Here is a 26,020-nt window from a genome sequence, read left to right as displayed (position 1 = left end):
AGCATGCACAAATTACAAAACAGTTAGTAGTCTGGAGTGCAATGATATGACAGGATGGAGAATACAGAGAGGGATAAAGTTTGCACTGTCAGGGCGAGCAAAGAAGAGCATGGTAAAGAAAGTTTATAAGTCGTAGTTTAGGCAAAAATGCTTGAGAGAAGAGGAAATCTTTGGTGGCCAGCTGCAAGAGGGAAGATAGCGACGTAGAAAGGCTTTTAATTCTCAATCCCTACAGAGCCTTTGAAAATTACCAATCTTCTTATCACAGGCACAGGGCTGCTTATGCAAATTGTTGTGGAGTGGAACATTTAAACGGAAAATTACTCGCCAGCACCCCTACCACACACACACACATGCTCACACACACATACACACACATACACACACACACACACATTCATGCACGCACGCATGCACACACACCTACACTTGCCTCTTTCCTTCCCACCAAAAGCCTGTTTTGAGTCGAAGATAAGAAGATGAATTGCTCTCTTCATGCTTTGAAGCGCATCAGGATTTAAAGACTCCAGCCTCAGCTCTGGTCTAATGCTCATACTGTTGTTCCTTTTGTCAAAGAAAACAGGCATGGAGAAAATGCAGAAAAATACATTCAAAACAACATACATGCAATCTGCCATTGAACGTCAGGAAGACAGGAAACATGGATTAACATTTACTTCAATCTTTTGTTTAACGGTTAGGATTTACATTTACAAAATAATAATTATTATACAAGGATGTAGAATGATCATAGTTGTTGCAAAAATAAACACATTAAGAAATGTCAGTCACTTTGTCACAAGAGGACCGTGCTGAAAGCTTGAAGGAGATCAAAATTAAATTATGTTGTGTTTTTTAAAATAAATATATAACTTTTCTGATTAAACTGGCACCAGTGTGCTACTATAGGCTGGGGGGCTGTGATCTCTCTCTCTCCCTCCCCCTCTCCCCCTCCCCTTCCCCGTCCCCCTCTCAGTAGAGCAATACTTCAAATGTTAATTCATTCATTTCCTGAAATGCTTTATCCTCACAAGTGTCGTGCTGGAACCTATCCCAGCTGACTTTGGGCATGTCTACATGCATGTCTTTGGAATGTTGGAGGAAACCGGAGTACCCGGAGAAAACCCACACAGTATCTTGGATCGTGTTTCGTACCTTGAGGCACTCATTTCCATATAAAAAGCTCTCGCAATCCGAAAATTTCGTACCTTGAGGCAGTCGTAAGTAGAGGTACGACTGGACTTCATTTTGCAATTGAAAGAATAATAAGGCAGGTGAAATCGGTCATCTTCATCAAAAAAACCTAAAAAACACCATTCTCATTCTTGTTGCTGTGTGAAAGCCTTCCTCATGACTTGATGATTGGTCAGCACTTGTCCCCAGTTCAGTCAGCACCAGGAACCGCATAAATGATGACTCCAGATGTAATGAGCAGATGTTAACCCCAACTCTCCTTAGTCGGACAGACTGGTGTTCCAGCATCCTTGACCCAGCAGAAGTCACACCAACGTACATCTTGTTCACCAATATGGAGACTGTGTTACCTCCATGCACCTCCACCTAATGACAAATGAATTCTGCAACCCTCGCAGCAGGGCAGTCAACATGTGTGCATTTATTTTGTCATTTCTGGACTTTTAAAGTATCTAGATCCTTTTAATAACATTGTTAAGCTGTTGCTAATTAATGCGTGTATGAGGCATGTGCAAGGTGGTCTATAGTGAAAATAAAAATTCAAGCAGCGCTAGAGTTAATGTCGGCGCCATTTTAATTGTGATCTGCCAACGCGAAGCTCCCATTGGACAAAGGAGCTCGTTCAAGGTAATGTCGCAAACAAACAGATGTGCCTACACGAGGCTGCCATTGGTCGATCCAGTGACGCTAGAGTTAGTGTCGGCGCCACTGATGTGCCAACGCGAGACGAGCGGAGAGCTATATGGACCCATGAAAAGAGTCTGGCTTGTGAGCTATAGGTTCCTGACACCTGCTATAATGTATGATTTCAATTTCATTTGCAATGTCATTAAATGTAACCTTAGGTGAAGATTAATTTGAAATGTTACTTCGGTTTGGTTAGAGTATGAACACGTTTACACGAGTAAAATAGCTTAAACAGACTCACAAACTTCTGATATCTCTATGTGAACTCTATCCAAAGTCTGGATATTCCAAAGTTTTCAGGATGATTTATTAAATTGGTTTGTTTGACTAGAATTACAGCTTCAAAAACCTTTCATCATCCAACGTGGACTAATTTTGATTCACGCGCAGCTGCTCGAGTACAATGGCAAGGCAGGAGGGACAAACAAGAGTAGGGAAAAGGCAAAGGTAAAAACAATAACAGGCTACTCCTAACACATCCACATTAAACGCTTCTTTTGCTTTGTAGCTTTTGAGACCAGACATCTTGTTCTCAACTTGTGACTGCAAAACTATGCTTTGTTTAAGAATGGGTTTAGTGGTTTTGGTGTGTAATATTCTATTTCAGGGATGCTAGGTGTCAATTCTTTAACAGTCTATAAAATCATAATTTAATGTTGTAGCTTGGATCATTGATTGTTCCATCATTTTTTATTCATTTTCTGAACTGCTTTATCCTCTTTATGGTCGTGGGGGGTGCTGGAGCCTATCCCAGCTGACTCTGGGACATCGGCGGGGGACACCCTGAATCGGTGGCCAGCCGACTGCAGGACACAAGGAAACGGACAACAATGCACACTCACACCCATATCTAGGGGCAATTTAGTGTCCGGTCTGATAGAACTGTAATCATATTGAACATCTTTTGGATCCTGATAGATTTATTAATAGGTATACTTTAATATAATATAAAACAATACAAGGAAGGCATCGGGCACATCTCCGGCATTGGCTTGCAAGTGAAATCGTCCTGGCTCGTCCTCGCCACTGTGACATTCTGAAGAACGGCATCCTCCTCTGTCCATTTAGTCGCGCGTAATCAAAACACTTAAGGTTATCTGATTCAAACAATTGCATAAGCTAACCGAATAACACAATTAAGGTCAAAAAACAACTGCCACAACAATTGCATATCAGGTCGGAAACCAAAAACAACTGCATAAGAATTTGCACAAGTAAGCATAATAATTTTCATACAAGGTGAACCGAGCGACAGTATTTTGAAACATTATGCGAGTATTTTCGGAAGTTGATTCGACTATCGCCATCTGCCGGAATCCAAGTCAAAGCAATTTAAGAGTCCTTCACAGATCTTCATTGCGAACTCAGATCAACAGTCCTTGGCCCGGAACTTGGTGATCTGTCAGGTCAATAGTCCTAAAAACAATTAAATGTCCTCGTAGCCAGCTGTGGGGGGAGTGTCCTTGTTATACTGAGCTCTGTCTGCTTATAATGATTTAATATATCACATATACATATAATGACTAATATGCACATATATAATAATATCCCAGAATAACCCCAACAGATCCTCACACACTTATTGAAAAAGATCCGATCAATGCATGTTTAGGGAAGAGGCAGTTGGTCTAGTGGGACTTTTGATTCGTTGTGTTAAGTTAAATTTAGTTAACAATGATTTCAACTGTCTCCAATTTGATTTGTCGAGTCAGTTAATGTTTAAATCTCCAAGCAAGGTAACTTCATTTTTTTGAGTCGCATTCCCTAAGTAAGGCCCAACTCCATATAGAATGTATTAGAGGCGGATGGAGGTCTATATGTGCCAATCAAAGTTATTACCATCTGCGGGGATAGTGATATTTTAAGGTTGATGCATTCAAGGTTGTTTATGTTGACGCATTTTTCTGCTTAGATTTAAGGTGTTCCCTAACTTAGAACATCACTCCCTTGCCACGGTTTCCCTCACGGTCCCTTCTGAAGATATTGTATCCTGGTATTTGCAATCCTGCCATCGGTGAATTTACATTTAGCCAGGTCTTGGTTAAGCATAAAAAATCAATGTTTGATTTACTTAATAGATGATGAATTTGGTCACACTTTGGCAAGATGCTTCTGATTTTTAAATGACCACCGAGTAGTCCATTTGATTTATGTCGTGGGTCCCATAGCGCCTTGGCTTGGTTAAGGATGCTGTATAGAGGACGGTTCTATTTTTTCTTAAATACAATGTTTCTTAGACATAAATCATTCTGGGACTTACGTATTTACTCAAAAAAATGATGACTGAATCGATGGTATGGCTTATAGGCGCATAAAAACACGACATGCACGAAACTGCAAATTGTCGATGATGACAGGATGACGTCACGACAAAAAATGGTGCCTTCGTGATGTCACGACGCAAGACAATGCGGCAATATACGGTCATTTATTTCAAAATTAAGAAAAGATAAACAGCTAAAACGCTAAACAAAATTTTTCGTCTATAAATATAATTCAAGGAAGAAATAAACCACATCTGGCATAAAACGTTAAAAAAAAAAACTCACGTTGGCATGGCCATGTAGTTAAACGTGCTCAGACTGGCCAGACATGAGTGAACTTACTTAGGTCTGCTATTGCTCACTCGGGGCGCCGCCATCTTACTCTAGGTATGTGCTCTGACCATAGCGTTTACCATGTCAGAACATCACAATAGTTAAGGCTGATCGAAGGACTTGCGGTCGATCGTTAAAATATAAACCTTGATACCTGCGTAATGTGGATTATATTATTGCACCAGAAGACTTAGTGAACACTACGTATAGCGCTATAGGCATATTTCCTGGTTGTGTTACGTTACTTCCTTTTTGAATTTGTCTACGTGCAAACAACACCCTCCCTTTCGGAACACAGAAAGGGAACGATCATACATTTGTGATTATTAAATTTAAAAAAATTCGCTTTGATTTTTTTCTTTTTATTTCTTGTTCGAAAGTGACAACTATAGCAGTAATATGAAACATAAAAAAAAATCAAGATATTTCGACATTAGAATCAATTTGGCGGCCACATCTTAAACTTGTGGTAAGAAAATTGTAATCTATGTCATTAAAAAGCATCGGGTTCTCATCAAGATAGACATTTTTTTTTCTCAAATTGAAAATTTTGATATTTTGCATTTACAACGACAGGCATATTAGCTTATGATATTGACCCTAATAATATGCTTTTGATTCATACAGTATCTTAGAAATACAATGTGTGATGACTTCTCTTAAGATTTTCCCTTTAAAGTAACACATTTGTACTCCCTATTAAAACCATAAATATGGAAGTGAAAATTGAGAATCAGGGCCCAGTTTATACACGGGAAATTGTAAAATTCAACAATTTTTAGGCAATTTTAGGGTTGTGTAAATACGGTACCCACTGCTGGTTTGACCTGACGAGTTAAAAGCTCTGCTAACAGATATCTAATTTCTGAACCGCTTTATAGTCATTAGGGTCGTGGGGGCTTCTGGAGCCAAACCCAGCTGTTTTCGGACCAGAGGCGGGGGACACCCTGAATCGGTGGCCAGCTGATTCCAGGGCACAAGAAGACGGACAACCATGGGCACTGTTACGTCTTTGAGGAGACGCCAAGGCGTGGTTACGTGGGGAAGCAGGCGAGGACGAGGGAAATAGTGCTCATACCAAAACTTTAATAACTTAGGCAGTATCTTAGAAAACAACAAAGACTTAGAAATCAAATCACAAAACCAAACCGGACGGGGGAAAACACGGGGAATCGAGGAACGAGATAACACAGACACATGGGGAGGGAAATAAGGCAGACGATCTGACAAATGACATAATAATCAGTGCCGTTTAAATAGACAGAACAGGAACTAATTTTGAATGATGCGCAGCTGCATGCACAACGGCAAGGCAGGAGGGACAAACAAGTGTATGGAAACGACCATCAGAACATAGGGAGAAAGCAATGGAAAAACATTAACAAGGTACTCCTAATAGTAACCCTCTCTAAGGGACAAATCCTAGACGTCCCAAAGCTGAATGTCCATGCAAAAGAAAAAGAAAAATGCCGGCAGGGAGGGCAGGTGTAACCGCAAAACGAAGTCCGGCGGACGTCCGCGCCGGCCCGTGACGAGGCGGGGGAGTGGCTGGTCCGGCGGGCATCCACGCCGGCCCGTGATGAGGCGCGGGAGTGGCCGGTCCAGCGAGCGTCCATGCTGGCCGGTGATAAGGCGTGGGAGTAGCCGGTCTGGCGGGCGTCCACGCCGGCTGGTGACGAGGCGTGGGAGTGGCCGGTCCGGCGGGCGTCCGCGCCGGCACTTGACGAGGAGTGGGAGTGGCCGGTCCAGCGGGCGTCCGCGCTAGCCCTTTAAGTGATGCCCGGGCGCCCTGCAATTAACAGATACCAGAATTTCAGAAAAATCGTCGGCCACCTAACCCTGGCTGCTCGGGGGGGGGGGGCGCCGAACCCCTCGTCCAGGGGGCCCGGAGAGTCACCGCCCCAACCCCCTCATCCAGGGGGCCCAAAGAGTTGCCACCGCCAACCCCCTCGTCGAGGGGACCCGGAGAGTGGCTGCCGCCAATCCCCTTGTATAGTGGGCCCGGAGAGTCACCGCCGCCGTCCCCCTCATCCAGGAGAACCGGAGAGCTGCCGCCAACCTGGAGAGTCGCCGCTGCCGCCCCCCTCATCCAGGGGAACCGGAGAGTCACCGCCAATCCCCTCGTCCAGGGGTCCCGGAGAGTCGTCGCCGCCGTCCTCCTCGTCCAGTGGACCCATAGAGTTGCTGCCGCTTATGGGCGGGCAAGAAGTTGGCGGGCAGGAACTTGGCGGGCAGGAACTTGGCGGGCAGGAACTTGGCGGGCAGGAACTTGGCATGCAGGAACTTATCGGGCAGGAACTTGGCAGGCAGGACCTTGATGGGTAGGAACTTGGCGGGAAGGAACTTAGTGGGCTAGCCAGCACAGAAAACCTGGTTTGTGGCTTTGGCACGGGGATGACCGGCGGGTGTTGAGGGAGGAGGTTAGAAGGGCGAAGGCGAGCGGGGAGCTCCTTTGGGAGCTCGAGCATCCAACCACTCCTCCCTCTTCTCCGCTCGTCGCCTCCTCTGGGAGGACGGCGTGACACGACCGTCGCTCACCTCCGCGACACGCTTTCCGCTGAGTCCATGCTGGTCGAATCGTTCTGTTACGTCTTTGGGGAGACGTCGAGGCGAGGTTACGAGGAATAGGACCCAACCTCGGGGAAGCAGGCGAGGACGAGGGAAATAGTGCTCATACTGAGGGAAATGAGGCAGATGATCTGACAAATGACATAATAATCAGTGCCGTTTAAATAAACACAACAGGAACTAATTTTGAATGACGCCCAGCTGCACGACCACAGCGGCAAGGCAGGAGAAACAAACAAGAGTATGGAAACGAACATCAGAACATGGAGAAAGCAATGGAAAAACAATAACATACCTAAGGGAAATTTAGAGTTCCGACTCAGCCTACTATGCATGTTTTTGGAATGTGGGAGGAAACCGGAGTATCCGGACGAAACCCATGCATCTCCGGGGAGAACATGCAAACACCACACAAGTGGACCGACCTGGACTTGAACCCAGGACCCAGAGCTGTGAGGCCGACAAATGGTGTAGGCTCATCAAATCTGGCTAACAGCATAGGCTCAGTTAACTTTCTGAGTTTAGTCAACCGGCCCCCACTACAACCTCACTTTTGTCTCTGATTCCGCCGCCGCCGTTTTTGCCGTTCGGATCTATTTATCCAAGGTGTTGCTGCTGATCTTGCTCTCTCTTTTGGTATATCGTGTGCTTGATGGAAGTCCTTAGAAACCGCAGTTACAAGCCGGAGATCAATGTTTAATACATCCATAAGGCTGTATTTGATGTTAAAGTCCGGTATTTACGATCAACTTGCAAAATGCTACAAGCCGGAGATCAATGTTTAATACATCCATAAGGCTGTATTTGATGTTAAAGTCCGGTATTTACGATCAACTTGCAAAATTCTACACGAAAAACACAAAAAGATGACAAAACTAGGGAGAGTTTGAGGCAACATGGATTGGCGCCGCCATCTTAAGCTTGGGTTCTGGTACCATTCCTCTAGAGGGGGGTTGGACACTCTTCCACTCTGGAGTCACTCATGGTGAGAGGCGCCGAGCAGGTGTGGGCATACTCCCTTATATAAGGGACCTGACGGCAGTTCAGAGTACCCACCCTTTTTGGAATCCTTGGAAGGAGTGCTGGAGTGTTCTCCTTTAGGGTACTCCCTCATTGTGCTGGGGATCTTCAATGGTCATGTGGGCAATAACAGTGAGACCTTGTGGGGGGTGAATGGGAAGAACGGCCCCCTAGATCGGAACTCGAGTGGTGTTCTATTGTTGGATTTCTGCACTCACCGTGGAATGACAATTATGAACACTAAAATCAAGCATATAGCCCCCTATATGCTTTATTTTAGTGTTCACCCATATGTGCACTTGCCGTACGGACACCCTTGGGCGCATTTCGATGATCGACTTTGTGGTCATGTGATTGCACTTGCGGCCACCTGTCTTGGACACTCGGGTAAAGAGAGGGGCGGATGGTAGGGACGGATGGTGGTGCGGCCCAGGAGACCCAAATGTTTTGTGAGGGTCTGCTGGGAATGCCTGGTCCCCTGTCAGAAGGAGTTTCAATTCCCACCGCCAACATAATTTCTCTCATGTCCGGCACGAGGCAGAGGACATTGAGTCTGAGTGAAGCCCGGAGCTGCGGCCGCAAGGTGTCGTGGCGGGAACCCCAGAGCCTGCTGGTGGAGACCGGTGGTAAGGGATTTGTCAGGCTGAAAAAGAGTCCTATTGGGCCTTTTTGGCCCGCGGGACTCCGGAAGCAGCTGACGGGTACCAGGTAGCCAAGCAACACATGGCTCTGGTCTTCTCTGAGGCAAAATATCCTCGGTGGCAAGGCTCTGGGGGTTAATGAGATCCATCCAGTGTTTCTAAAGCAGGGGTGGCCAACTCTGGACCTTGATAGCTCCCATCCAGTCGTTTTTCCATTAATTCCTCCTCCACTACGCCTGAATCAAATGATCTACTCATTAGCAAGCTGTCCAGAAGCTTGATACCGATCCAGATTATTTGATTCAGGTGTCTTGGTGGAGGGAGATATGGAAAACAGACCGGATAGGGGCTCTTGAGGACTGGAGTGGGCCACCCTTGTTCTAAATGCTCTGGATGGTGTGGGGCTGTCTTGGTTGACACGCCTCTGCAACATAATGTGGACATCGGGGACAGTGCCTCTGGATTGGCAGACCGGGGTGGTTGTCCCCCTTTTAAAAAAAGGGGGACTGGAGGGTGTGTTCCAATTACAGGGGAATCACACTCTTCAGCCTCCCCGGGAAGGTACTGGAGAGAAGGGGTCCGCCAGGAGGTCCAATTTCAGATTCAGGAGGATCAGTGTTGTTTTCGTCCTGGCCGCGGAACAGTGGATCAGCTCTACACCCTCAGCAGGGTCCGCGAGGGGGCACTGGAGTCGACATGTGCTTTGTGGATTTGGATAAGGCATTCAACTGTGTCCCCCAGAGTGTCTCGTAGGAGTACTGAGGGAGTATAGGGTCCTAGAACCCCTGATACGCTGGGTCCGGTCCCTCTATGACCGGTGTCAGAGTCCGGTCCACGTAGCCGTTTCCAGTGGGGGTTTGACTATTCCAGGGCTGGTTTATGTCACCAATTATGTTCATACCTTTTATGGCTTTTTTCAGATGATGTGGTTCTGTTGGCTTCAGCAAGCTAAGATCTCCAACTCTCACTGGAAAGATTCGCAACTGAGTGTGAAGTGGTTGCGATGAGAATCAGCACCTCAAAATCTAAAACCATGGTCCTTAGTTGGACAAAGGTTGCATGTCCTCCCGGTTAAGGGATCAGGTCCTTCCCCAGATGGAGGAGTTTAAGTATCTTGGGGTCTTGTTCACGAGTGAGGGAAGAATTGAGCGGGAGATGTACAGGTGGATCAGTGCAGCTTCTGCAGTGATGTGGACTCTACATCGGTCTGTCGTGGTGAAGAAGGCTCTCTATTACCGGTCGATATACGGTCTTATCTGTGATCACAAGCTGTTGGTTGTGACGAAAAGAGCAAGAACCCGTATACAAGCAGCCGAAATGAGTTTCCTCCGCAGGGTGTCCGGACTCATCCTTAAAGATAGGGTAGGGGCTCGGAGTAGAGTCACTGCTCCTCCGGATCGAGAGGAGCCAGATGAGTTGGCTTGGGCATCTGATTAGGATGCTTCCCAGGATGCCTCCCTTGGGAGATGTTCTGGGCACAGCCCTGTGGGAGAAGGCCAGAGCGCTGACCTTGGACACCCTGGGGAGACTATGTCTCCCGGCTGGCCTTTGAACGCTTTGGGATTGTCCCAGAAGAGCTGGATGAAGTGGCTGGGGAGAGGGAAGTCTGGGCCTCCCTGCTGAAGCTGCTGCCCCTGCAACCCAACCTCAGATACAGAGGAAGAAGATACGGTGGGAGATGAGTTGTCAAAAGGTTGTCCACATTAGTCAAAATCTGATTTTCAAAAGACTCACCCAAACATTTTGATTTGTTTGATAGGATATTGCACTCTAGAACACTTAAACTTCTTATTTTTGCCTTAGAGATCATAAATATTTTCCTTCAACATTAAGAACATATTATTCAACAAAAGAGAGCAGTCTTTAAATTGAGAGTGATGAGCGGTATTGCAGGGTAAAGGGTGTTAGGTTTATCATTATTATAGATGTGTATCAATATTATTATATTATATGTGCTTGCAACGAAGAGTTATTGACATTAATGCAAAGGGCATTTTAATGCATCTCTTGCAAAAGTAAGGACTGTGGGTCGCATCAAGAGGACTGTGAATGGCCTTAGGCATGAAGAGGGTTCACAACAAGCGCTCTTGGGAACTGTGGACTGTTTCGGCTTCGGAAAATGGTTTCACAACAAGCGCTCTTGGGAACGGTGGATTGCTTTGGGAAGCATCGGCTTCACAGGATGGGTCACATCAAAACTCTCTTGGTAAGATTCGACAGACCTACAATTGTTTTGAGAACTGTGATAAATTGTTATGAGACTCTAAAAATGTTTAGACTTCTGTGGGGCATGGCGTTAAAATCTCATGAATAAATTAGCGACAGAGACCTCGGGTTGTTAGAATTATCCTGACGGGAGACGCGGATGAATGTATTCTCTTCTTGCAAGAATTAAACGAAGATGTGACTTCAGATGCCTCTTTTATTGTGAATTTGGAAATACCTAAGGATAACCTTATCAAAGGGAAATGAATGAGGTCATTGATTTTTACTATAATTTGTACAACGCCGGCGGCGGGCCGGATTAAAAAGCCTAACGGGCCGTATATGGCTCGCGGGCCGAGGTTGAAAAACTTGTACACACGATCCGGGGGCGGGGCGAGTGCGCAAATCCTGCGATGGTGAAATGTCCGGTCGACCAACCGTCCGTTCTTCCAAACGTCCGTTCGACCAAACGTCCATTCGACCAAACGTCCGTTCGACCAAACGTCCATTCGACCAAACGTCCGTTCGACCAAACGTCCGGTCGGCAAAACGTCCGTTCGACCAAACGTCCGTTCGGCGAAACGTCCGTTCGGCGAACTGTCCGTCGCCCAAACATTCGTCAGCCAAACGTCTTTCGGCGAAACGTATGAGTACCGGGAGAACATGCATACTCAACACAGGTTGACCAACCTGGGCTTGGACCAAGGACCCCAGAGCTGTGAGGCCTACGCACCAGCCACTCGTGCCACCTAAATTGCACCTCGAAATGAGTAGGAGTGTTATTATTTGTCCATCTCCATGTGCCCTGCAGGGTGTCCCCCGCCTGCTGCTGCAAGTCAGCTGGGATAGGTTCCAGTCCCCTCGCGATCCTTGTGAGGATAAGCGGTACCGAAAATGAATGAATGAATGTTTTTAACCCCAGGAAACTTTTGTTTGAGTATTTCATTTGGAATTTCAAATTGATGTTAAGCCTAACCCTCATAAAATGCAAATTCCCTAGTCTCACCACCATGTCCATCTGACATTGTCAAATTTATTCATTTGTTCAAGTTACCAACAGCTCTGGCAGACTCCAGCTGAAACAGCAAACAGATCTGACTTCCCATGGGCTACGCGAATTTTCAGCTACCGATCATACAGCAGTGGCGGTCGGTGCATTGTCTCGTAGCGCCTTCAACGTATCAATCCAACCCTCAAAAACTATTTTATGGCTATAACACCTCTACTGCAGCTAGAGCTGCGACACATAAAAAATAATCAATAAATCAATGCACAAAAATGGGGTAAAATCCACTTCCTAGCAGCATTTCATTATTAAATACAAAAACTGGAGTTTTTCAGACATTAAAACCAGGCCAGGGGGGCGATTTTCCAGGGAAAAGACAGCGATGAACGTCAATGGCGTACGGGCAAACATTGCCCGAAAATGGGGTAAAATCCAGCCGAAAACAGCATTTATTGATTAAATACAAATACTGGAGCTTTTTAGACATCAGGACCGGGCCCGCAGTATCATTTCCCCGGTAAAAAGACAGCAATGAATGTCGATACGTCCAAACGTGAAATGACAAAAAATGCACTAAAATTAGGTAAAATCCACTTCCTAGCAGCATTTATTGATTGAATACAAATACTGGAGCTTTTGAGACATTACAACCAGGCCAGGGGGTGATTTCCTCGGGAAAAGAAAGCGATGGACGTCAATGGCGAAACAGCAAAAATTAAACTGGGGTAAAATCCACATCCGAGCAGCATTTAGTGATTAAATTCAAAAACTGGAGCTTAAATACAAACACTGGAGCTTTTCAGATATCAGAACCGGGCCCACAATTGAAATATTATTTAGGAATATAGCCATATTATACTCACCCAAAATTCTTTTTAACTGTACACAATATCCATCCTTTCTTTCTTCCTTCTTTTCTATCGCCATCGAAGCTAATGATGAAAGTCGAGCCTGTCCTGTCATATTTCCGGCATAGTCCGTCTTGAAAATTGCTTTAAATCAACACAACAATATATTTGCTTGTGCAGCTAAGTTAGCGCACTGAAAGTTGCGCACACACCATTTTCCCGGCTGTAACAGGCTTGCTAGCTTCGGAGTTGACCGCCCTTTCTTAATGATTTCCATTTTTTTCTGGAAAAGTCCGTCTGGAAAATAGCTTTGTTAGCAAATCTGCAACAGAATCCATTTGATTGTGCTTCTGTCGGCCATTGTGGGTGGAGTTTGCAATATCTGGCTGCCTCACTATGGCTTTGGCCCGCCTACTAGCCAATCATAGTTGGTGAAAGCAATGACGTATCCCAGCCAGCAAAATGCCAATGCGAATGAAAAAGCATTGTGGGGTTGCCTACTTGAAATCTGATTGGTTAAAAGCAACAGTCTAGTTTAATGCAGCAGAGCCCGCAGAACTGATTGTGAAGGCTTTGAGGCAGATCTGATCTGGCAACAAATAATGGCTGAAATGTGATTGGTAAATGCTTCAATATGAAAACACACATCTGGAAGCAGTGCAACCAGGGGGAAAACAATGAAAGGAAGCTAACAGACCATTTGGAATAATAAGTGTTGTTGGACAAAATATAATATATGTTTCAGATATTTCTTAGGCCAGCAGAGAAGGCCTTGAAGGCCCTGGCGGCCCACCACTGTCAAACAGGGATCGGACCCTACATATTAGGGATTCCAATATCCCATACTCCCGGAGTATCCCCACAAGACTCCCCAGGCAACCCGATTGAACGCCTTCTCCAAGTCCAGAAATGACATGTAGACTGGTTTGGCGAACTCCCATGACCCCCTGAGAACCCTGCTGAGAAGAGAGCTGATCCACTGTTCCATGGCGAGGACGAAAACCACACTGCTCCTCCTGATTCCAATATTCATACCCCCAAATAGCACTTCCCAGGGAGGGTGAGGAGAGTGATTTCCTTATAATTGGAACACACTGGTCCCCCTTTTTAAAAAGGGGAACCACAACCCCGATCTGCCAGTCCAGAGGCACTGTCCGTGATATGCATGCAATATTGCAAAGGCGTGTCAACCAAAATCACCCCACAACATCCAGTTTTGAATAACTAGACAGATCTCATCCACCCCCGGGGCCTTGCCACTAATGAGCTTTCTAACCATCTCAGTGACCTCAACAACAGAGATTGGAGAATTTGGACCACCGATTTTTTTTCCAAGGTGACGCCGTCACGTGACAGCCGGTGGCAGTAGCTCTGTCCACTCTTATTTGTTTTTTCGTGTTTTACAGTCTTTCTATCTTTTTTATTACATTTTAATATTTCTTAATACATTCTTTTTTACTTAACTTTCTACTTTATACTTTTTACTTTACTTTATACTTTTTACTTTACTTTATACTTTTCACTTTACTTGCTACTTTTTACTTTACTTTCTACTTTTTACTTTACTTTATACTTTTTACTTCACTTCATACTTTTTACTTTATACTTTTTACTTTACTTTATACTTTTTACTTTACTTTATACTTTACTTTGTACTTTATACTTTACTTTGTACTTTATAGTTTACTTTGTACTTTGTACTTTACTTTGTACTTTATAGTTTACTTTGTACTTTGTACTTTACTTTGTACTTTGTACGTTATACTTTTCACTTTACTTTGTGCTTTGTACTTTACTTTGTACTTTACTTTGTACTTTATACTTTTTACTTTACTTTGTACTTTATACTTTACTTTGTACTTTATACTTTACTTTGTACTTTATACTTTACTTTGTACTTTATACTTTACTTTGTACTTTATACTTTACTTTGTACTTTATACTTTACTTTGTACTTTATACTTTACTTTGTACTTTATACTTTACAGTTTATACTTTACTTTGTACTTTATACTTTACTTTGTACTTTATACTTTACTTTGTACTTTATACTTTATACTTTTTACTTTACTTTGTACTTTATACTTTTTACTTTACTTTGTACTTTATACTTTTTACTTTACTTTGTACTTTATACTTTTTACTTTACTTTGTACTTTATACTTTTTACTTTACACTTTATATTTTACTTTGTACTTTATACTTTTTACTTTACTTTGTACTTTTTACTTTACTTTGTACTTTATACTTTTTACTTTAATATTTTTACAACTTTCGTTGTTCTCTTTTTTGGAACCATTCAGCCATGCCTACGCTGTCATACACATGGGATTAGCTGTGAACAATGCGCAGCAGAAGGAGCAACACCTCAATGCCGCTGGAAATCCGGAGCTGGACAAAAGTGCTGGGAGAAGAAGTGACGCTTCAGACCAACTATTCCATGGGGAAAGTGAGATCCCTCCCCGATAAGATGGAAGAGCTGTCGGTACTTACCAGGCCCGAAACGGAGTCGAGGGGTTATACTCTGCTACTGTTGATTCTTCAGCTCCAGACTACTGAGTTACTGTGCGGATAAGCTTGGAAGAGTGACTCTGCATATTTTCAACCTCGGTCACAGTCTGCAGAAGTTCCCCATCTTGTGGAAGACTTCCTGTGTGTGGTTCCAGTTTTATCCAACTCTACAACGTCTTTTTCTTGAGTCTGTATCCATTTTTGCTACTGCAACCAAGATGGCGCCGCTCAAGTGGCAGCCGGTAGTGGTAGCTCCACCGCTCTTGCTCGTTTTGTGTTTTTACTGCTTTTCTGTCTTAATGATTTGATTAAATGATTCTTAATGATCCCATATACTTTGCTTTGCTTTGTACTTTGTGCTTTTTGCTTTGTTGTTCTGCGGCCTTTGCGACTCGGCCCCACCCGTCGCGTGGCTTGGTTTCTTTGTGCTAGTCTACAATGTATTGGGTGTCTTGTGTCTGTCTTCCTACTGCAACCAGGAAATTTACTGAATATGGGATGAAATAAAGTTTGAATCTAATTCACAACATCTCAAGACGAGGTCAGCAGCACCCCATCCCCACTAAACACTATGTTGATGGTGGACAAAATATTTGGGTCTGCCGGGCATCTTCCCCCACCATCAAAGGGAACTCAACATCAGGCAGTTATCAATTGACAGCTCCGCCCCACTTTTCATCCGAGTGTCCAATACTTAGGGCCGCAAGACATTATTGACAATCCACGGTGAGCACAGAATTCCACCAATTGAAAACCGCTTGGGTTCTGATCAGGGGTGCTGTTATTCCCAATCATGCCACGTGAAGGCGGAGGGATCCTACCATCTCCTCTACCGGGGTGAACCTCAATGTACAGGCACCGAGCCAGAGTGGAAGAGCGTCCAACCCCCCTCGAGAGGAGTGGTACCAAAACCCGAGCTGTGTGTAGAGGTTACTACATCGACTACATCGAGCCGGAATTTCTCAACGTCACGCACTAGCTCAGGCTCTTGCCCAACCAGAGAGTTGACATTCCATGTCCCAAAAGCCAGTATTTGTAGCCCGACCCCATGGGGGCAGGCCCACCCACCAGGCGCTCAACAATGTGCCCCACCTCCAGGCCTGATTCCAAAGTGGGCTCCCGGTTACCTACGTCCAGGGAAAATGTGGTTCATTTATGTAACTCGTCATGAGACATCTTCTGAATCATTATTTGTCTTGTTCTTAACCTCAGACCAGTTTGCCATGGGTGACACTATCAGGGACACAAGGCCCCAGACAACATAGCTCCTATTAGGACACACAAACCCCACCACCACAATAAGGAGATGACTCATCAAGGGGGCCTTTTTACAAGTTATTTGGGCAAAAAAAAGTTTAATTAATCTTTACAGGTGTAACATTGCCCAAACATCTTTTTATAGTAAGGCTTAAATTTGTATTATTATGTATCATTATTATATTGGTCATTTATTCATTTGAAAAAAAATGTGATTAACAGCAAGTTAACTATGGAAACATTCAATAATCATGATTTAATTTTTTGACAGGACAGAACACAGTACATAAATGTATATATGCATGTATATGTAAAGTTCTAATATTGACAATACTACAGAATTTAATATGTAAGGTCACATGAATAATCTGGTGATCATTCTAATCTCTTAGTTTAATCAAGTACAATCCAAATTTATAAAGTATGTATATAAAAAAGATAAAGCAGATGCCTAAAGTTTTTTTTTCTCATGAAAGTTTTGACTTTCATAATACATGAAAAGTGAATAGTTTAGTGGTGTAGAAGAGATGGAATTCAAAGGAAGCGGCTTTTAGAGAACATGTGTGTAGTTATGGCTACAGATAAATCAATGTACTTCAAGTGTTAAGATCTTGAAATATCTACATGGAAAAGTTAGATCTCATAAGTGTGCATAAAAGTTTTCATTGAGAGAATTTCATCATAACGCTGTGTGGTTCTACGGTAAAAGTCCAGACCTGTCAGGATTTCAACATCTCTTACCCGAGCTGTGTGTAATTTCATCAGGTCCTCCACCCAATTAGAATCCCCATCTCGGCCCTGCAAGGGATGATTGACGAATATTAGTTTGAATTTATGGACCTCATACGATCACAAGTAACACTGAATTTTGTCCAATTTCTTATAATCAAGATTGCAAGATTAATAAAACTACTTGCATAAATCAACTACATTAGGTTTCTGGAGGGATTTTTTTTTTTTTAATTATCGATGACGTCAAAAGACAGAGGTGGGGAACAGAACACAATAGCCAAAGAAACAATTCCCAAGCTCAATTGCATTAAATTGTTATCAGGTTCAAAGACTTTTCTCCTTTCAAGGGCGAGATTGAAACAGCTGTAATAGTTTTGGTAAAAATGCAATATGAAAGCCACTTTTCATGTGTCCTGATGCTTGGAAAATACCACGAAAATGCCTTTATGTAAGGCCCAAGCCAAGATAGACAATGAATAGGTTTCTGTGCTATAAGATGCGGCGACTGACTTGGACCTGGAAGAGGACCAGCTGAGTCGGGTGGACGTGCTGCAACACGCCCAAATCTGGCACATTGGATCATTTTTTTTATTGTTGCACAAGGAATATGTGACTTTTCTCATTTCAAGTAGGTGGGCGAGATTTAAACTGCTGTACTTGTTTCAGCCAAAATGTGGTGTGAGAACCACTTTTCAAGCATCACTAAGCTTAGGAAACCTCAAGAAAACAACCCGTATAAACATTGAATGCAACAAACTAAAGTCTGGACTACTGGATCAAAAAGTAGAACACCACATCCAGGGAGAAGCCTTGTCCTTGGCCGCGACCTGGATGCGCCACCCGAGGAACAGTGACCACAAGGCCATGGCCCGCTTCCTCCAAAGCAGATTGGTGCCAGTGCTCAGTGGCTCAAGCAACCTGCGCTTAACTGAGAAAACCTTCGACTCAGATGCGACTGAAAGCAGCTTCAGCGGCGTTGTGCAAGCTCACAGTGCACCACAAGTCATGTTTATTTGATGAAAGGGGCATGAGAATGTGTTTAGGTGCATCATTGTTAACAGATTGGAAACTGCCATACTGGGTGAGTTATAGTAACAATGTGATTGGTTTGGAGTCTTTATGATCTGGCAACCCAATATTTATTAATTTTTATTTATTTTTTAATACAAGAATTTTATATCTTTTAGAGAAGCAAACACCTGGTTGTTTTATTTTAATGACCAGCCATTTGAAAAGTGGTGAAACTATCAGTCTCATACAAAAACAGTCACATAAATGATTATGTTTGATTAAAATGAGATAAATCATTGAAAAATAGCTACAAAGTTAGGCAATACAAGCTCGTAAATGAGAGATGGGGAAAAAATTATTAAGCTGTAAAATTTGTGTCACTCTAATGCAGGGGTCGGGAACTTTTAAGAATATTTTTTCACGGTTGCTAATCAATGAGTATCAATGAGAGTAAGCATGCAGAAGAGTATAATGAAGAAAAATTATGATTAAAAAGGCGCTAGAGATAGTCTCGGCGCCACAGTGTGACGCTCTCATTGGTGCGTTCGGGGCTTAGGTGGTCTCTCACCAGCGGTTCCCATATTTTACCACACAGGTTAGCAGAGAGCCATATACACCCATCAAAAGAGCCACATATGGCTCCCGAGCCATTGGTTCCCTACCCCTACACTAAAATGTGGGCAATTTGTAGTAATGTCACCACTTTTAAAGTACAAAGTTCTCTGAGATCTTTTGATAACATTGTCGCTCTGTTGCTAATCAATGATAATCAATGGGAGTATGCATGCAGAAGAATCTAATGGAAAAAATGTTTAAAGACGCACTGGGTGTAGTGTCGGCGCCACAATGCTCACTTAACCCTCCTATTGATGCATTCAGGACTGAGCTCTCTCAACAGCGGTTCTCATATTTTACCTCACAGTTTGGATGAGAGCCATATGCACCTATCAAAAGAGCCACATGAGAGAGCCATAGGTTCCCTACCCCTGCTCTAATGTCAAGAATTTGGCTATGATGGGCCATCTTTCCTGAGAATTGAAATGCACAACAGCAATTCAGGTGGGAGCCGCTTCAAATGAGCCAGACTTTTGCGCGAAGTTGTCCATCACATGAGCTAGTCGCTGATGCCAATACAAAAGCTTAGCTCAAGCAAACAACTCGTGGCACTGTTGTAGTGGTGGACATGAGTCGGCTGTATGATCATACCCATCAGATTAAAAATATTGAGCTTGTTTTCCAGCTGGCATCGGTGACTTCTTTTCTACACCTGCCTTAAAAGATTGAAGACATCTAACTATTCGGCAGGATGACAAAGTGTCCCAAAAATCTTGATAACAGGTGAACATGCTCACGCTTTGCTGCAACTTGCTAGATTTTACCTGCAATCAAAAAAGCCGCTAATGCCTCAGCCACGACGAGCATTAGAGTGCCTTCCTGCTCGAGCGGAATGGTTTTGGCCCTCTTTTGTGCCGGTTGTGTATTCTCCCGTGACCGGATGATTCGCCTAAAGACGTTTCGCCGACGGACGTTTGACAGACGGACAGGTCGCCCGAACGTCCATTCGGCCGAACGGAGGTTTCGCTGAAACGGGATTCGCGCGCTCGCCCCGCCCCCGGATCGTGTGTGTACAAGTTTTGCAACCTCGGCCCGCGGGCCATATACGGCCCGTTAGGATTTTTAATCCGGCCCGCCGAGTAGGTAAATCATATCCCTACGGTCATCGGAGGGGTTTCTCCCCCGGAACAGTGCTTCGTGGGCGGATGTTAATGACAGTTTCATTATCGAGCTCCATATATTTCCCGAGTTTGAGCCCTTTAAAAATCGGCGGGGGTTCCCCCCAAGCCTATCCGAGAATAGTGCGCCGGGAGCGGACTGGGTTGGACGACGCCCCGCTGAATTTCTGCAGCTCCAGAAATGTTTCAAATTTGAGCCCCACACACATTGGAGGGGTTTTTCACTGAGCACAGTGCTCTGTGGGCGGACAGGGGTGACACATGCCCCGCTGGAATCCTGAGCACCATAATTTTTTTCTAAGCGTGAGCACCACATACATCTGCGGCATTTTTTCCCGAGCGTAACCAAGGATAGCGACACATGAGCGGATTGGGTTGGCTGGTGCCCCGTTGAAATCCTGAGCTCCATAAATTTTTCAAAGTATGAGCAACACACACATCAACGGTGTGTTTCCCCAGTGCCTATCCGACATTTGATGTCGAAAATACAAATACTAGTATTTGTATTTAATCATTAAACGCTGTTTTCGGCTGGATTTGACCGAATTTGAGAGCATTTTGAGCCGTTTGGCGAATGGCTTTGTTCTTAAAAGGGCCGACAAGCGACGACGTCGAGCTCCGTTGCCTCAAAACGCGCATCGGACATCTAGTCTGTATACACGAAGAATATGTGAATTTCCTTTGTCTTCTTTTAAAAAAAATAGTAGTAAAAAATACAATACTAGCATTGTATATACAAATACTAGTATTTGTATTTAATCATTAAACGCTGTTTTAAGATGGATTTTGAAAAATTTCTGGAGCTGCAGAAATTCAGCGGGGCGTCATCCAACCCAGTCCGCTCACGGCGCACTATTCTCGGATAGGCTCGGGGGGAACCCCCGCCGATTTTTAAAGTGCTCAAACTCGGGAAATATATGGAGCTCGATAATGAAACTCAGCATCTGTCATTAAAATCCGCCCACAAAGCACTGTTCCCGGGGAGAAACCCGTCCGATGACCGTAGGGATATGATTTACCTACTCGGCGGGCCGGATTAAAAATCCTAATGGCCCGTTTATGGCCCGCGGGCCGAGGTTGCAAAACTTGTACACACACGATCCGGGGGCGGGGCGAGCGCGCGAATACCGTTTCAGCGAAACCTCCGTTCGGCCGAATGACCATTCGGTGGAACGTCCATTCGGTGACCTGTCCGTCTGTCAAACGTCCGTCGGCGAAACGTCTTTAGGCGAATCATCCGAGTACCGTATTCTCCCATTATGTCCTTTATGCTTTCTAAAATGACTGGTTTAGGAACACTTTTTATTGTCGCGTTTGTCAGGCAGCAGATAAATTTAACTTACTACATTTATGGACTTTTATTATCCACTCCCCCACTCAAGTCTTGCTCTAATTACTGCTCTTTTTACCCCATACGGATCTTTTCGGTGGCGCAGTGACATTACCCTAAAGCAGGGGTGTCCATAGTATTCCACAAAGGCCCATAATGTTATGATCACGCTGCGTCGCTGGGTCGTCGCAGCGCGATCGGGGGTATCAGTTACGGTCGCGCCGCGTCGTGTGACGCGATCGTGGAAGGAGGTCGACCCAAATGCAGGAGGCAGGAGAGGACGAGGCATTAGCGTGATAACGAGTCCTTTAATGCATCAACCAAAACGTGCAAACAAGCGTGGCCGCATGCGGCGCGCATACGGACAGAGGCAAACAGAAAGGCAGCAGCATAACGACCGCTAGCTACCGCTAGCAACTGCTAACAACAGTCAATGGTAGAGTGATGATCCGGCGACGTGTGATGACGCGTCGCCTACTTAAATACAGGAACCGAAAATAATCATTGAATTGGCTACAGCCGGTACGTGTCGACGGCAACCCAGGAGGGCCAAGAGGGCACTCCTGACACATAATGGGTGCAGGTTTCTTCTTAAACCAGCAGCACTTGACAGCAATTAACTGATTACGCTTTTAACACATAAATTGGTGAAAATGTATCCCCTTCTTCAATTGGAATAAAAATCTGCACCCACTGCGGTCCTTTGGGACCGGTTTGGACATCCATGCCCTAAAGTAACTTCTTGTCAATTGAAAAACAAATGTTTTTTTGGGACCACATACTTCAGGTCACCAAAACATGGTACAAGCAAGCACAATCACCCTAATTATTTTGGTGGAAAAGGGGGACCACTGGATCTTAACTTAACTTAATCTTAATTACTCTTACTAGAAACATAGATTACTGTTTGATCTTTCCATGACAGTTGAGATTAGATCAGGTCCGGACACATGTAGCCTGAAAAGGATGTGGAGTCAGGAAGGTTAGAACTAACTGGTGCTGGGTTGACTCTAACGTTACACAGAGATATTGTATACTGTCCATTATGATGCTTTTCAAACTGACAAGCATTCTTCTGAGCTAATGTTATGTGATGAACTTGAAACATTTTGCTGGGCTGAATGAAATAATAAAAATCATGAATAAGATACACTAATAATGATTAAATCCCTGATCAAATCCCTACAATGACATTCTCTTTGATTTGACAAAACAATCTTACTAGAATCTACTCTGTAAATATTCATTCAAAAAGTACTTTTGATCATATCACGTGTTATGAATGATCTGTTATAAAAATTAACTTAGAAGTTTGAGCCACATCCGAATTCGTTCACCATTAACTCACCATGATCAAAGTGATTGTTTCTATTTGACCATTGGTTTGTGTTGTCTGGTAACAGTGTGTGTGTGTGTGTGTGTGTGTGTGTGTGTGTGTGTCTGTGTGTCTGTGTGTGTGTGCAAACATGTGGAATAGGTTTGCTGAGAAAAGAACTAAAAATCATCATTCGCGGACCCTCCGTGGCGCTCTAATTGTAGTATGTGACAATGGACGGTAATCGCAGTTTTTTTCCTTAAAATTGGCAGTGTAGGAAATTTTTAATCTCTTTAATTACAATTGGTGATACAAAATTTCAGAGACAAATAGAAGACAGGGCAATGAAAGTAAATACTCTTATTTAATAACAATGAAAAAGTATTGATTAATGACTTTTGTCATGCAAAATTTGAGTCAAAAAGCTAGAAAAAGTATATTAAGATAATATTGGAAAGGAATGTGCAGAGGAATGTTGCAAAAATGCCTGGCCAACATATTTGTGGACATTCCAAACTGCTTTCTGAATCCAAAATAAAAACAAAGCAATAGTCTGCTGTTATGAACTGGAAATAAAGTACCTAATAGTCTGCTATTATGAATTGGAAAAATAAAATTAAAATTGCTACATTTAAAGGTTATGTTAGAGTTGATAATATAAAGAATTGATCACTAAATGATTTAAGAAATGTATAATTAATAACTCTAATTTAATACACGTGTGGATGCCACAAATCATATGTTTAGAAACTGGAATAATTGTTTCAATCCAGATAAGGTAAAGAAGAGTTTTCAAGCCTGCGTAAAGTGAGGAAATATATTCACCTACTTTGCTAACTCACAAATCATAATATAGGAATAAATGTGACTTGATATTGGAAGTCTTTGACAAAAGCCCAAGAGTTTATTATCTAAATTATTGTGAATTATTATTATCATTATAGCAAGTGTTAATTGGCCAGATTTGGGCTGAGGTTGATGAGTTATGCAGATTTTATAGTCCAAATTCGTGATTGAATTTAATTCATTACCCAGAGGGGGACATGTGGTCACGCCAATCAGATGGAAAAAGAGGATGTATATCCTTGAAGTGTAATTTTGGATTGCATTTGGACAAAATCAGCCTTCCAAATTCAATGGTGACAAAAAAGGAGAAGCATTATTTGCTGAGATTTAAAACTCTAAAAGGAAAATGATAAATTAATTTGTTTTACTGTGAATGCTCAGAGAGTAACCTACATGTTTTATCAATACCATAGAGATCAGCTATAGAAAATTTTGATTCATAAATCACCAAAGAGGGAACAATTTTGGTGTATTCAAACAATTGTTTTTATTATGCTAAATTGGACTTAACTCTTGTAGAAAGTGTTAACATTTAGAGATTTGGAGTAAAAGCCTATTTAAAATGCTTTCTATTCAGGTTTAATGAGTGGACTGTTATAATCGATACAGTTATATGGGGATTGCAAATGTTTTATCAGAGTAAATATTCCCAAGGAACAATTTGACAATAATTATTAAGGGATTGTTTTCTATGTATATCACGTTTGACACGATTTCCAAGTTAATAGTTTATAAGGACAGATTTCTAAGTATGTTAAATGTTGTTTTATCTGATTTTTTTTTTCAGAATTCTGATTAGTGTTGTAGGCTACCTTCATCTGATTTTTTGCCATTTATCAAAAGTGATTTGATATGCATGTAACTAAATTGGTCTGGCAATTAATTTCTGAAATTAACTGTAAATTGTTTTTATCTTTTTGATGTTGAAGTGGATAATCGGTAGAAATGTAACTATTTTTTTTATTTTATGTCTAACTATTGGAAAAAATATTGATTAAGAAAGTTTTATAGGCAATGATAGACAAACTACAAAGACAACGTAATGTTATTTTTTTTGAAAAAAAGCTAATAGATTGGGGTATTTTTAATTTCAAACAACTGGGTATAATATGCAACGCGATACACATTATTGAATGAATTGGGACTTCTTGATTAGTATGCATTTTATAAGTTATGTGGTTTAATTGCTGTAAAGGGGACAGTTATGTAGTCAGGTTTAAAATATTAAGCTTGATGACAGGGGGAATGAGTTCAATTCTATTAAGAAACATCTCATCTCATCTCATTTTCTGAACCGCTTTATCCTCATTAGGGTTGCGGGGTGTGCTGGAGCCAACCCAGCTGACTCCGGGCCAGAGGCGGTGGACACCCTGAATTGGTGGTCAGCCAATCGCAGGGCACAAGGAGATGCACAACCATGCACAGTCCCACCCATGACTGGGGGCAGGCTACCATGCATGTTTTTGGAATGTGGGAGAAAACCCACACAGGCCCGGGGAGAACATGCAAACTCCACACAGATGGGCGTGACCTGGATGAGAACCCGACGCGCTAACCACTCGCCCCACTGGGCCGCCCTTACATATAGCTATATGGAGTATTTCAAATGTTTCATTAATGAGTAAATATTTCTAAGGAACAATTATTATTCAGGGATTGTTTTCTTTTTATATTAATGTTTGTCACGATTTCCAAGAGTTTATAAGGACAGGTTTCTAAGTATTTGGTTGGATGTTGTTTTATTAGATGTTTTTTTTTCAGGATTCTGATTAGTGTTTTAGGCTACCTTCATTTGACATGTTTTGCCGTTTTCTTTTCTCTTGAAGAGAAATACTTCTTATAATAGGATGTATTATTTCATTGCTTTCAAATAAGTAAGTTTTTAGCTGTCTCCTGGTTTGGAGACAGGACGTCTGTGAAATTTATAGCCCTTTGTATGGTTTGTAGGTAAAAACAAGTCTTTTAAATAACTAATTCAATTGTCTCAGTAGAGATGCCCAGAGGGAGGAATGGTGGCTTTGTTCCTGAATGTCAAGACAGGTAGGGGAGGATCACAGCTTTGGACCCGAACTAGTCCCCTTGTTTGAGCAATAGCCATGGATGGGCTTTTGTGAACACTTACATTTATCCAAAATTATTTAATAGAATGTAACTAAATTGGCCTGGCAATTAATGTCTGAAATGAACTGCAAAATGTTTTTACAAATTTAATTTGATTTTTATTTTGTCTAACAATTGAAAAAATATTGATTAAGAAAATTTTATAGGAGATGATAGACACACTAGAAAGACAATGTAATGTTAAACTTTTGCAAAAAAGCTATTAAAGTGGGAGATTTTTCTTTTTAGACACCTGGTTTTGATATTGAATTGAATTGAATCCTTTTATTGTCACTGTACAAGCATAGTGAGATTTAAAGCTTTTACCATGTAGTGCACAAATAAAAAAAACTAACAGACAAATAAATAATCAATAAATAAGAAATACAAAAATAAGTAGTCCAAGTTAGGTCAGCAGA

The 26,020-nt window shown here is 42.8% G+C and overlaps 1 protein-coding gene across 29 annotated transcripts in view; it reads right to left on the bottom strand.

The window, feature by feature from the left end:
- The window catches only part of enpp2 (ectonucleotide pyrophosphatase/phosphodiesterase 2), a 360,090-nt gene that overhangs the window by 25,762 nt on the left and 308,308 nt on the right, over positions 1-26,020 (bottom strand). For 17 of the 29 annotated variants that reach the window (XM_077599517.1, XM_077599518.1, XM_077599521.1 and 14 more), the window contains 2 exons: positions 17,276-17,332; positions 5,545-6,267 (listed from right to left, as the gene is read on the bottom strand). In XM_077599517.1, the coding sequence (XP_077455643.1) occupies positions 5,887-6,267; positions 17,276-17,332 (438 nt within the window). In that variant the 3' untranslated portion in view covers positions 5,545-5,886. Of the gene's footprint in view, positions 1-433; positions 565-5,544; positions 6,268-16,775; positions 17,333-26,020 lie in introns of those variants that run through there. The other 12 variants (XR_013300101.1, XR_013300100.1, XR_013300098.1 and 9 more) reach the window with 5 other exon arrangements.

Source organism: Stigmatopora argus, chromosome 4 (genome assembly GCF_051989625.1).
Source record: "Stigmatopora argus isolate UIUO_Sarg chromosome 4, RoL_Sarg_1.0, whole genome shotgun sequence".
NCBI lineage: Eukaryota > Metazoa > Chordata > Actinopteri > Syngnathiformes > Syngnathidae > Stigmatopora > Stigmatopora argus.
This window is presented reverse-complemented; position numbering and strand designations above follow the sequence as displayed.